This window comes from Cebus imitator, unplaced genomic scaffold (genome assembly GCF_001604975.1).
Source record: "Cebus imitator isolate Cc_AM_T3 unplaced genomic scaffold, Cebus_imitator-1.0 Scaffold102, whole genome shotgun sequence".
Lineage (NCBI taxonomy): Eukaryota > Metazoa > Chordata > Mammalia > Primates > Cebidae > Cebus > Cebus imitator.
The window spans coordinates 1,951,757-1,965,303 of NW_016107417.1; the positions used below are offsets into that span (position 1 = coordinate 1,951,757).

The 13,547-nt window shown below is 50.5% G+C and overlaps 1 protein-coding gene across 6 annotated transcripts in view; it reads right to left on the reverse strand.

The window, feature by feature from the left end:
- Nucleotides 1–1,924: 1,924 nt before the first annotated feature.
- BBS1 (Bardet-Biedl syndrome 1) overlaps nt 1,925–13,547 on the reverse strand; it is an 18,799-nt gene continuing 7,176 nt past the window's right edge. For 4 of the 6 annotated variants that reach the window (XM_017537048.2, XM_017537047.2, XM_017537051.2 and 1 more), the window contains 10 exons: nt 13,169–13,300; nt 11,511–11,617; nt 9,683–9,803; nt 9,377–9,535; nt 7,609–7,678; nt 6,983–7,141; nt 4,556–4,689; nt 3,498–3,632; nt 2,699–2,785; nt 1,925–2,502 (listed from right to left, as the gene is read on the reverse strand). In XM_017537048.2, the coding sequence (XP_017392537.1) occupies nt 2,416–2,502; nt 2,699–2,785; nt 3,498–3,632; nt 4,556–4,689; nt 6,983–7,141; nt 7,609–7,678; nt 9,377–9,535; nt 9,683–9,803; nt 11,511–11,617; nt 13,169–13,300 (1,191 nt within the window). In that variant the 3' untranslated portion in view covers nt 1,925–2,415. Of the gene's footprint in view, nt 2,503–2,698; nt 2,786–3,497; nt 3,633–4,555; nt 4,690–6,389; nt 6,940–6,982; nt 7,142–7,608; nt 7,679–9,376; nt 9,536–9,682; nt 9,804–11,510; nt 11,618–13,168; nt 13,301–13,547 lie in introns of those variants that run through there. The other 2 variants (XM_017537049.2, XM_017537052.2) reach the window with 2 other exon arrangements.

A 13,547-nucleotide genomic window follows, 5' to 3' on the forward strand; every position in this document is an offset into this window, starting at 1 on the left:
AAAAAAAAAAGTACAACAAAGTGAATTTAATTATATTCCAATTCTTGGCTCTGCAGTTAATAACTTTTACATAATAATAGAAATAGTATTCTAAACTGAGTATTTTTTTAACCTAAAAACTAGGGAGGGGGGAGGGGTACAAGAGTGAAAGCCTCATGTATGACAATGGAGTCAACAGGTAATGTCTAAGATTGATAAATCAAGCAGGAGTCATATAAGCACATTTTAAAAATAGCTGAAAACTGGAAGTGACTGCTGGGTGGGGGAGCAGTACTAGAGAATGGGAAAGACTTTTCCTCTTGCAAACTGTGTAATTCCATATTAGCAAGTGGCGACACGTTTTTAAATAAGTATGTTTTAGAAAGACACCAACTCTCCTTGTCCTGATGTCTGCAGCTTCTCTCTAGTGTGTGCGCCGGGCACCTGGCACTGTTTCTTGCTTCATGTGGCTCTGTGAACACACTGTCCACATGGTGCGGTTCATGTTTCTTAGTGGTAGGTTCAGAGCATTACATTATATAAACTGGTATCAGTGCTGGGCATAGGTCTCCCATTTCATCCTCAGAAATAGCTATGATGAGAACCCAGATCAGACTTTTTTGTTCCCAGTTCTGGAAGTTCATAGCCTGATTGGGGTGAAAGGGATCATCTGGTCATCTGTCCCATCCTGTGACTCTGCCATGTGATAGTGCAGCCGCCATTTGCACAGCTCCAGCAACAAGGGGCTCATCACTTTCTAGGGCAGGCCGTTCTGTCTCTGCTAAGTTCTTCAGGTTAAGTTGAAATCTGACAGCGACACTCCCTCTGCCCCAGGTCTTTCCAATTCTGGGTTATAACTCCTGCTTGTTCCAGCTCTGGCTCAGCAGGCTTTATCTAGAAACCCTCTGCCATCCTGACCCAATTGGTCTGTGTCTGCAAGTGGCCACGCACTGCAGAGTCCCTTGCTTCTTTTAGCCTGACTTCAGATGCATCCCCTGGAGGCACAGGAGTGGGTCGTGGGCTGCATCACCTCGGTCCCCTTGTCTTGGGCACAGTGGCTGCTGCTGCCAGTGGCAGTCAGCCTGGGGCCCTTAGCCTCAAGGGCAAAAGCTCTGCAGTTACTCTGGTTAAGTGTCAGCTTTCTGGAGTCAACTCCTCCTTCTTCCAGAGGGGCTGCCAAGCTCACAGTGTATTAGAGGTGAAAGAGTTTTAGGAACAATCTGGTCAAACCGCCTTATTTTACATGTGGGAGACTGAAGCCCAGAGGGATCTGGTGACTTCCTAAAAGCCTGAGCTGTGCATCACACTGCAGGGTGCACCTTGGCAGGCAGGGGAAGATGCAGGTTTTTAGGGAGCAGAGCTCAGGGTGGCCTGTGAGGTGGGCCAGGCAGACTAGCCAGGAGCTTAGGCCGGCTCTGTGGGTCTCAGCACAGGCCTTTGTTCAGTCGTCAGCTTTATTAAACACCTATGGGCCCAGCCTTTCCTGCTCATTCCCACGATATGGCCACTGTCCTGGGAACTTCCCACTTACATGACTGATTTGGGCTCCAGGACATAGAAGGTATCTATATGGGCAGTTCTGGACTTCTGCCTCCTGTGGCACTTCCCCAAAGCCCCAGAAACGCCTCTCCTGGTGCGCCTGGCCCTGGCTCTGCTCTGTCTCGCTCCTCTCCTGCCTCTCCTTTCTGGGCATAAGCATCCCCATCAGGAGCAGCTGCTATGTGATCTCTAGGAGCTCTAGTGGGGCTGAAGCCACCAGCTCCCTGTGGGGCACCATCTGCCCTCCTACACCCCCTTCTCCCTGGACAACCTTTGTGCACCATCATAGGCCTAAGAACAGCTGAGTCTAAGATTTCAGAGAAGTTTCTTGGAGAGAGGAGGGCTATTCCCTGGGCTTGCTCAGCTGTCAGGAGAGAAGAGAGCATGTGTTTTGCCTGCAAGCTGAGCAGGCTGCAGCCTAGCCTCTGGATCTCCAGGGAGCAACAGGAGGCACAATCTCATCTAAGAAGAGCTGCTGATTTCCCTGGCCAGGCCTAGCCCAGTTTTGGCCTTGGCCTGCAGCGGGAGACGAGTGATGTGCATGAGGGATGTGGCAGTGGAGAATGACTGGGCCTGTCCTGCTCATCTCACTTTGACCACTTCAGAGCTCTGTTCCAAGCCCGGGTGGTTTCTGAAAAGGCTGGGGAGGAGGAGGGCGTAGCAGGAGCTCAGTGGACCAATGCCTGGTTGGTCCTGAAGGAGGAGTCAAGCCGCTTAGGGTACTCACTAACTGCTACTATAGGCCCAGTGGTGGGGGTGTAAGAAAGGGGGTGCTTAGGAGAGGGGAGACAAGCTGTCACCCCAGCGTGCTGCTGCATGAGGAGTGGGCCTGGGGCCACTGAACCTGCCCAGTTCTCCCTGGCTGATTCCTCAGGGGCTTTCACAGCAGCCCAGGGCTCAGGTGGCCACCAGCCCCTCGCTCCCGGGCATGTTGACGTGGGCACTCAGCAGGGGTGCGCTTTGGCCTTCTCGAAGGACTAGCACCTATGGAGGAGTGACCATGGCAGCAGGGGGCACGCACCCCTGACCCCTTGCCTGGTCTGCGCTGGCCACAGGGCTCCACTGTGCAGATACTCCCATCCCCACCCGGCAGCCCCTCAAGGGCTTTGTTGGGAGCTCACCCTTACTGTCCTCCCCAGGGTCCCGCTCTCCCTCCATGTGGTACAGGTGTGGGACCTACCTTGATGATGTCTGAGATGCCCTTGTTACTGAGACTCTCCACAAAGGTCTCCAGAGGGTAGCTGAGCCCTGGCACCAGCAAGGGTACCTATGTTTGGGGACAAAGAAGTAAGGAAACCAGCCCACATGCCAGTGTTTGGCACATTCCCAAGTGCATTCAGGCCTGCAGTCTCTGCTGAGCCTCAGCGCCCCTGCAGGGTGGGCAGGACAATTGCTGGGTAGAGGAGGATGCAGGTATGGTGGGGAAGTAAATGTCCCAGGGCCACACAGTGAGTGAAGAAACCTAATGTCTAGACTTCCACCAAGTCTGGGGCTGTTTACTGCATATTCCAGTCTCTCTGTTTTGGGGTCTCCCAAGTTGGGGTCAGACCTGGGCCCTGGGGGAAAACCAGGCCCTTCACTCTCTGGGCGATGTTCTTTGGGGCATAGAGGCTCCTGTTTGTGTTGCAGGAGCGGCTGGGAGGCAGGGTGGGCTCTGGGATCCGCCAGCCTCCAACAGGCTTCTGGGAGGTGTAGCTGGGGCTGGGGCTCAGGCTCTGGCGGTTTTCCCAGCACCTTCTATGTGGCTTCTGGAGACCCCTCACAGGCTGCAAGAAGAGCAGCAGAGGCGGGGCTTGGGTGCTCCCTCCAGAGGCCCCTACTGGGGCCTTGGCCTGGTCTGTGGTGGGAGAGTAAGTCTGCTGGCCACCTCCCAGCCACCCGCACGCTCTGACCCTGACCTGCTGGGGCTCTGGGGGCATCTCACTGGCCCCCTACCCTGGCCTTTTCTACTCTGTTTCTAAGTGAGGAGAGTCTAGTACCTTGAAGAAGGCCCGGGGCAGGGCATAGAGCGCCTCATTGTACAGGAAGCAGATCAGCAGCCCCAGGATAGGACGGGCTGTCGAGGTGTTCTGCAGGTGAAGTGTGAGCTTAAAGGTGGGGCCGAGGCCCTGAACCTGTGGAGGAGGCAGGTGGAGAAAGCCCTTAGGACCTGGCAGCCTTGGGTGCAAAGTACAGTGTGCCCTGCCTGCCTTCCACTAATGCCCTCATATCCCCTCCTCCTACTAAATCTGGCCCCACACACACAGAAGACCAGATGGAACACAGGGATCAGAAGAGGCCAGAGAGGGTGAGAGCCTGAGGGAGGTCATACAGTGTGGCACTGCAGGCCCCGACTCCCACCTGAGCCCCTCACCCCAACCCCTGCCTATTTCACCTCCCACTCTCATCCTAGGGTAGCCTTGATGATTTCATTGTTCTCTCGATCTCGAGTCACCTTGTAGCCTCGTCCTCCTCTGCATCTATCCACTGTCTTTAGGAAAAGAGAAATCGGAGCCCGGTTGGGTCAGATGCCATACCTCAGGGACCCATTTGGAGCTGGTCGGAGGCTTGCTGACCCTAAGCTCATTTGCGTCTGAGCCTGTGGACTCCTCTCCTTGTGCCTGTGCTAGTCTCGGTGCCTACGGGTCAGGTCGGGATGGCCCCTTCCCTGTATCAGGCAGTCCTAACATGTTACCAAAGTGACAGCCTTCTTTCCTGTACCATAGCTGTAGGGATCCCTCCAGGTTCCTGGGAAGAAATGTCCCCATGTGACTACTCTGGGGGCCTGTCTGAGGCACAACATGGAACGGGGAGCTGGAGAGTGTCCCACCACATGGCCAGCTGAGGGAAGAGGCGGCACAGGAGGGCAGGAAGGTGAGGGCAACTCTCACAAAGGAGAACATGAGACTCAGTCCCCGGGTCTGTGGGAAGGTGATGGGGGGCACGGGCTGAGTTGGCTTGGAATCAGCTCTGGGGCTTAGCTATATGGCAGGGGGGGTTCCCGTGCACCCCAGCCTCTGCCCCCCTGGCCTGACTCCACCCTGACCCAGATGCTCACCATGGCGTGCAGCTTCAGTGGCTCCCGGGCTGTTGCGGACACGGGGCTCAGGCTGGACTCAAGGGCCTGCAGGTAGGTGCGGGCAGCCCGCAGGCGCAGCAGGTAGAGGTCTGTCTGGAAGGCCCGGTGCATGGCTGCAGAGAAGGGGCAGAGGCTGGCGGTGGAGGTGGGGGGTGGCAGGGAGGAGGCAGGAACAGGGGGCGCTCCTGCTCAGGCTGCTGTGGGGAGGGTGCAAGAGGAAGGTGCTGCGGGAGGGGTCTGAAGGAACTGGGGAGGTGGGAAAGAGCCCAGCCTCTGGCAAAACTGGATGAGGTTCAAGCGATTCTCCTGCCTCAGCCTCTCAAGTAGCTGGGATTATAGGCACCTGCTCCTATGCCCAGCTGTTTTTTGTATTTTTAGTAGAGACAGGGTTTCACCATGTTGGCCAGGCTCGAACTCCTGACCTCGTGATTCGTCCGCCTCAGCCTCCCAAAGTACTGGGATTATAGGCGTGAGCCACCGTGCCCAGACCTACAATTTATTTTTAATCTATCCAGAACTAATTTTTGTGGCTGGTATGAATAAAAGGTCTAATTTTCTTTTCTAGAAGCAAGTTGTCCTATTCTGTGTTTTTGGACAGTCTCACGTTTCCCTGCCAATTCAAAATAACACCTTTTGTACACTCTGACTTTCCACATGTTCAGGGTCTGTTTCTGGACTTCCTAGACTTGCCTCTGCTCTCTGTGTCTATTTCTACATCCACACCACAGCTGCTGATTCCCACAGCTTGAGTTCATTTTGCTACCTGATAGGGTAAGTCTCCTCAGTCTTATTTTCCTCAAACTTCTTGGGTTTACTCTTTGAATCAACTGGCCATGTCCTTAAAACAAACCCCACTGGGATTTTAACTGCAACTTTGCCATGCTTCTCAATTAATTTCAGAAGAATCGACAGCTTTACAGCATTAGGTCTTCCCATCCTACAACTTGATATATCTCTCCACTTAAGCATTCTTGAAGGTGGTCTTTTCTGTTCTTGAAGATAGTTTCACAATTTTATTAGACTTTGTACATTTTCTTTTTCTTTGAGACAGACTCTCGCTCTTGTTGCTCAGGCTGGAGTGTAGTGATGCGATCTCGGCTCACTGCAACCTCCACTTCCTGGGTTCAAGTGATTCTCCTGCCTCAGCCTCCAGAGTAGCTGGGATTACAGGTACGTGCCACCATGCCCAGCTAATTTTGTATTTTTAGCAGCATGTTGGTCGGGCTTGTCATGAACCCTGACCTCAGGTAATCTGCCTGCCTCAGCCTCCTAAAGTGCTGAGATTACACGCATGAGCCACTGTGCCCGGCCTGCTCTCTTGATTCCAGGTCAACGCCCTGTGCCTCTGCCTACATTACCCTGCCTTGCCCTGATGGAGTCTGGCAATCATCTTTTAGGGTAAAGCCCAAAATCACCTCACTCTAAAGCCTTTCCCAAGCTTCCCAGGCAGAAGTCCTTACTTCGTGTGCTCCAAAAGCTCTTTGCAGAAACCCCTTCTATACCTGAACATGAAGTTGGCCAGGCAGACCAAGTTCCTAAGGTAAGGACTATTCTTTTTTTTTTATTTTTTGAGACAGACTCTCACTCTGTCACCCAGGCTGGAGTGCAGTGGCACTATCTTGGCTTACTGCAACCTCTGCCCCCTGGGTTCAAGTGATTCTCCTGCCTCAGCCTCCTTGAGTAGCTGGGATTACAGGTGCCTGCCACCTCGCCCAGCTAATTTTTGTATTTTTACTAGAGACAGGGTTTCACTGTCTTGGCCAGGCTGGTCTTGAACTCCTGACTTTATGATTTGCCCACCTCGGCCTCCCAAAGTGCTGGGATTACAGGTGTGAGCCACTGCGCCTGGCCGGTAGGGACTATTCTAATTAAAGGCACCTGGCACAAAGCCTGGTGTAATCATAGGTACTGAATAATGAATGAATGAACGAATAAACAAATGAACAGGAAAAACTGGACAAGACGACATAGTCAATTTCTACTTTTCTTTCTTTCTCTCTCTCCCTTTTTTTTTTGAGAAAGAAATATCACCATGTTGCCCAAGCAGGTCTTGCACTCCTGGGCTCATGCTGTCCTCCCACCTCTGCCTCTCTAAGTGTTGAGATTACAGGCATGAGCCACTGTACCTGGCCAAAATTCTCCTTTCCTCATGATAATTCCTGCATTTGGAAGTGACTGCTCCCTTCCCTGAATTCTAAGGCTCTTGCCGTCACCCAGAGCATCTTCCACCCTGAGGAACAGTGATTGCAGGCAAGGTGTACCTCCTAGGCTGTCCCTCGATTTCCAGAGCCACGTGACCTGCCTAATTGGCCGAGGTTTCCTCCCAGTGTGCAGGGTGGCTGCGCAACATTCCCTCAGCTTTGCTATGGAGGAGGAAGAAGAGAAAGGACCCAGTCTGAGTCCTACCGGTGCCAGCCTCCCGCTCTCGCAGTGTCTGATCCACATAAAGCCGGGTCTTTCGGGGCACATTGAGTTTCATGGCCTGGGCTGGTGGGGGACCCAGCTCACTTCCTCCCTCTACAAACACTGCTGTACGCTTCAGGATCTTGATGATCAGTCCGCCGCCTAGGGAAGTGGACAGTGGAAATAGATTTGTTCTCCCCAGTTCTTTCCCACATTCCCACTCTTTCTTCCCCAATTTGCCTCATATAGAGCTGTTTCTGTACACATCTGTCTTCCAAATGAGACTGTTTCTGGAAGGAATGAAGTGTATCTTAATAGCCTCCCATCATTAATTCATTAATCCACTCAGCAGTTATTTGTGGAGTACTGGGATGTTGTTGGCATTGTGGCAGGCACTGGGGATGCTGGGAGAACTAGAGAGATAGAATCCAGCCCAGGACCCAGTCGCTGGGTAGATATCTGATGAGCTGTCCCGTGGAAGCCTAACGCTGGAAGGACATATCTGTACACCTTGCTTTCCACACCCAGGTCCACGCATGCTTCATACCCACCTCCTCCTCTTTCCCCAGAAGCTAGCATGCCCCTTCAGTCCTGACTCCAAAGCCCTTAACAGGTCTGACTCTACTCACCTCGTGTGGTCATGATGAGGGTGTTGTCCTCCCGCCCATAGCGGCCAAAGCAAAGGCTGGTCACTGCATCCTACGTGGAAACATCGGAGTTTAGTTGGGGAACTATCTTGGAGAGGAAAGCAAGAGCCCAGATGTAATAGGTGAGAAGTGATAAGAGATAGTCCTGGGGCATCGCTGCCTCTGAAATATTTTCTATATTTCTCATCTCCCCTCCAAACTCACTACCACAGTTCGAGACCAAATATCACTAGCCCTCACTTTTGGGGTCAATCTCCTAATAGGTTTCCCAGCCTCGTCCTTCTGGTCTTTCACCCCAGTCTGCCCTTTGCAATCTGACTTTGCTGCCTTTCAAAAACACAAATATGTCTGGTCTCTGCTAGAAAACCTCCAATGGCTTTTGTCCTCTTTGTTAGGACACTGAAGACCTTCCACATTTGACTCCAACCTGCCTTTTCCGTCGGTTCTCTCCTCTTTACCCTTCTTTCAACCAGCAGACCACTGGCTCTCCCAGCACCTATGGCCCAAGCCAGTTGTTTTCAAATTTTATATTGTGATAGGGGACAATTTACACACACAGGTGCACATGCACACATACACACGTTTCACTTGTGACATACTTTTATTTTTATTTTTGAGGTGGAGTCTCATTCCATCGCCCAGGCTGGAGCGCAGTGGTACAATCTTGGCTCACTGTAGCCTCTGCCTCTCGGGTTCAAGCGGTTCTACCAAAGCCTCCTCAGTAGCTGGGATTATAGGCATGTACCACCATGCTCAGCTATTTATTTTTGTTGTTTTTGTTTTCGTTTTGAGATGGAGTCTTGCTCTGTGGCCCAGGCTGGAGTGCAGTGATCTCAGTTCACTGAAACCTTCGCCTCCCGGGTTCAAGCAATTCTCCTGCCTCAGCCTCTGGAGTAGCTGGGATTACAGGCGTTGTGCTATCACACCCAGTTAATTTGTGTATTTTTAGTAGAGACAGGGTTTCACCATGTTGGCCAGGCTGGTCTAGAGCTGTGGTCACCTGCCTTGGCCTTCCAAAGTGCTGGGATTATAGGTGTGAGCCACTGGGCCCGGGCCTCACTTGTGACATACTTTGAATTTACTATTCTATTGTGAGGTCCAGCTGAACTGTCACTTGTTCTGTGAAGTATCCCATGAAGTCCATCCCCATTTATCTCACCCCCTACTCTTTGTCACTCAGCTGCCTCTGTGCTTTTTAGTACTTTGCTCGGCTTTAGTTGGCCCTGCTTTTAAATTTGCTGTGCCTCTGGATGGCTGTTTCCTTAGACTGCAAGCCTCCTGAAAACAAGGACACCTCCTCCCACACCAATATGGTAACTTGTACATATGAGGTGCTCAACACACTTTTTTTTTTTAACATAGGATCTCGCTCTGTTGCCCAGGCTAGAGTGCCATGGTGCAGTCTCGGCTCACTGCAACCTCCGTCTCCCCAGTCCAAGTGATTCTCCTGCCTCAGCCTCCTGAGTAGCTGGGATTACAGACATGCACCACCATGCCTGGCTAATTTTTATATGTTTAGTAACAATGGGGTTATGCCATGTTGGTGAGGCTGGTTTTGAACTCCTGACGTCAGGTGATCTGCCCACTTTGGCCTCCCAAAGTGTTGGGATTACAGGTGTGAGCAAGTACACCCGGTGTCTACAAATGTTTTTGAAATGCATCAATGTATGGTCAGGAGAGGCAGCTAAGAAGCCCCAGAGGTGACTACGGCAAGGAGGAATAAGCGGCACATGCCGGAGATGGGGCTCACCGGGGTGCGGATGACGTTGAGCAGGGCCTTGTCGCGATAAATGCGGACCTCTCCATTGGCCAGCCCAGCCATGACGGCCTGTAGGCCCCGGGAATGCTGCTCCAGGAGGTTCATGGTCAAGATGGCTGCAGGCATCTGCACTGTCCACAGCTTCTTCCCCTGGCAGGGAACAGCCAGTGTCTGTGGTGGGCTCAGGGCTTACAGTGGAAAGAAGGGTTTCTGGGGTGGGGAAGCCAGAGGGCTGTCTTGCCAAGGGGGTGCTGAGGACATAGGCATGGAGGGGCTGCTGCTTCCTGGGGGCTGCACCTTGTGGGTAAAACCGTGCAGGCTGTCTTGGGTGCTGCCCACCACCAGGATCTTGTGTACTCGGACAAGTCCTACAGGCTGGGCGCTCAGCTCGATGCAGTACTTGGGGTGCTTGGAGTCTCTGTGGAATAAATGACACATTGTCCGGCCCCGAGAAATCCTCTCTCCACTTCCATGGCTGATCCTCCTCTTTCTAAACCCTATGGACTCACCTGGGAGGAACATTGGCCCCAAAGCAGATGACCTTGGGATTATTTCCACCTCTGCCACCTTAGTAAATGTGTGGCCTTAGAAAACATCAAGTGTGTTCTCCTACTCTGTCTTCCTCCGACCTTTACTATGGTGGCTTGTATGATCATCTGGCATTTAACAGAGTTTTCAGCGAGTTTACCTAAGGCTGGACTAGCCAGGACAAGTGGACTTAGGCAGTTTCTAACTTATGAGAAAAGGATGAAGAGCTTTGCCCTGTGTCAATGCAGTTTTAGTTTACTGGCCTCTCAATTTTAGTTTCCCTTATGCAGAAAGTACAGTTAATTCCTCCCTACTTGAGAAGCACATGCCAATGTCTTTCCCTCTTTGAGTTTCCCTACAACACTCTTCTCCCACTTTCTCAACAACTGCTTCCTTCTATTTTTTTTTTGAGACAGAGTTTCGCTCTTGTTGCCCATGCTAGAGTGCAGTGGCGCGATCTTGGCTCACCACAACCTCCACCGCCTGAGTTCAAGCGATTCTCCTGCCTCAGCCTCCTCAGTAGCTGGGACTACAGGCATGTGCTACCACACCTGGCTAATTTTGTATTTTTAGTAGAGATGGGGTTTCTCCATGTTTGTCAGGCTAGTCTCGAACTCCTGACCTCAGGTGATCTGCCTGGCTTGACCTCCCAAAGTGCTAGGATTATAGGCGTGACTCACTGCGCCTGGCCAATTGCTTTTTTCTTAACCTTCAAGCCACCTCCACAGACAGGTGTTCCTGATCATCCTTACCCATTATTTTTCCCTATTGAGCTTGTATTTTTTCTCCATAGCACTCATCCAATTTTTAGTAATATCTTGGTTTCTTGACTTCAAAACATCTGTCTTCCCCATGAGGACAGGGAGCATATTTATCTTGTTCATCAGTATATCCCTAATACCACACACTGCGTAATGCATAGTAGATGCTAAATGAATATTTCTTGAATTAAAAAAATGCATGTTATATGTGATGTTAAACTAATGCATAAGCAAGTGTCATATACCCTGGAAAGTAACAAATATGGGAAATTATTTTATTTCCTCCCATCAATTTCCTTTTTTTTTTGAGACAGGGTCTTGCTCTGTTATTCAGGCTGGAGTACAATGGTGTGATCTCGGCTCATTGCAAGCTCTACCTCCTGGGTTCAAGTGATTCTCCTGCCTCAGTCTCCCAAGTAGCTGGGGCTAGGGGTGCGCGCCACCACGCCCAGCTAATTTTATATTTTTGGTAGAGATGGAGTTTTACCATGTTGGCCAGGCTGGTCTTGAACTGACCTCAGGTGATCTGCCTTCCTCGGCCTCCCAAAGTGCTAGGATTATAGGCATGAGCCACCGCACCTGGCCTATCTTCTCATTTCTGATCACATCACTCCCGTACTGCAGTCACTCAGCCTAGTCTCTGACTTTGCCAGCCCCCATCTCACAAACCTACAGGTAGCCTCCCTGTGCTTGTGGGCTCAGCCTCCTTCATGAAGTTCTCAGCTCTTTACATTTCCAAATTCCAGCCTTAAAGCCCATTCTGATCATGCAAGCCTCTGAAGCCCTCAGTTTTCTGAGGTGTTCCTCCCGGCCCCAGAGACCAGAGATGTGGCTACCTTCTCAGAATATAGATGTTTCCATTGCGGCAGGCCGCGGCAAGCCGGAATTCGACATCAAACTGGCCGGAAACCTCTAGGAAGACGGGGACACTGGGAAGGCTCATCTGCAAAAAAGAGGCGCAAACACTCCAATCTCTCTGGAGTCCCCGTCCCTCCCTGCCCTGACAGTAACTCCTCTGAATGAATGCCTGGTCTAAAGTCCCAATCTCCTCACTCATACCCAGTTTAAACTCATACAGTTTTTCAGGAGGGGGCAACATTTAGCAAAAGCCTTTTAGTCTGTGCCTTTTGACTAAACGATGCCACTTCTAAGACTGCATTCTAAGGAAGTACTTAAACAACCATGCAGCCAGATGTGGTGGCTCATGACTGTAATCCCAGCATTTGGGAGGCTGAGGTGGGTGGATGGCTTGAGCTCAGGAGTTAGAGACCAGCCTGTCCAACATGGTGAAATCTTGTCTCCACCAAAAGTACAAAAACTTAGCTGGGCGTGGTGGCCTGCATCTGTGGTCCCAACTACTTGAGAAGCTGAGGTTAGAGGACTGCTTGAGCTCAGGTGGTAGAGGTTGCAGTGAGTTCAGATTGTACCACTGTACTTCAGCCTGGGAAACAGAGCAAGACTCTCTCTCAAAAACAAACAAACAAACAAGCATGCAAAGATATTTGGGTAAAGAAGTTTGTAGCACTGGTATTAACAGCAAAAAAAAAAACAAACAAAAAAACAATTTAAATGTATAACAGGCAAAAAATGAAAAACAATTTAAATGTACAATAGGTGGCATGGTAAATAAATTATGGTACCTCTATATGATAGATATTGTGTGGTCTTTAAAAAGGCTGATGTGGGGCCAGGTATGGTGGCTCACACCTGTAATCCCAATGCTTTGGGAGGCTGAGATGCGCAGATCACTTGAGGTCAGGAATTCGAGACCAGCCTGGCCGACATGGTGAAACCCCATCTCTACTAAAAACACGAAAATTAGCTGGGCATGGTGGTGCACATGGCTGAGGCATGAGAACTGCTTGAACCTGGGAGGTGCAAGTTGCAGTGAGCTGAGATAGAGCCACTGCACTCCAGCCTGGGTGACAGAGTGAGATTCTGCCTCAAAAACAAAAAACAAAACAAAACAAAAGGTTCAGGTGGTTTTACAGATATAGAAAGACACTGATGATATGCTGCTACATGAAAAGAACATGTTACATGATCCTCCTGCTTTTACTTATTTATTTATTTGTTGTTTTTAGAGACAAGGTCTTACTCTGTCACCCAGGCTGGAGTGCAGTGCCACAATCATAGCTCACTGCAGCCTCAAACTCCTGGGCTCAAGCCATCCTCCTGCCTTGGCTTCCCAAAGCACTAGGATTAGAGGCATGGGCCGCCACAACTAGCTTATACTGCTTTTATAAAGATAAATATTTACATAAAGTTATATATCTCTGTCTAAATATGAAAATGTCTAGAAGGACCTATGCCTCAACCTTAACAGTATACATCCATGGGTGGTAGGATTTTTGGCTATACATCTTTCTTTATGCTTATTTAGTTTCTAATTTTTCTACAATGAACATACATATTACCCAGAACTAACTGTGGAGCATGGGGAGAGAATGAAGCCTGGGTCCCCAGTGTGCCCAGGGCCAGACCTGACACTGACCTTGGCTAAAATGGTGAAGGCCTCGGGGTCAAGCACCAGGAGCTCCTTGTTCTCAGTGCCCAGCACCAGGCAAGACACAGCATCCTCGTCAGCCAGGTTCTTCTTCAAGGTGGTCATGGTGGTGATGACTGTCTATAGAAGGACTCCAGGGGTCACCCAGGGAACCCCCACATACCACCCCCAAGATACTCCCAGGATGTCACAGGAGGGAAGAAAGAGGGAAAGGAGGATGAAGAGGAAATACCAGAGATGTGACAGAAGATTTAAGTATGAAGTGTTTATTGCAACAAATCTAACTTTCTAACAAAAGGGGATTGTCTAAGTCTATTATGAGCTATCCATATTATCAAAAACTATGCAGTCTTTTTTTTTTTTTTTT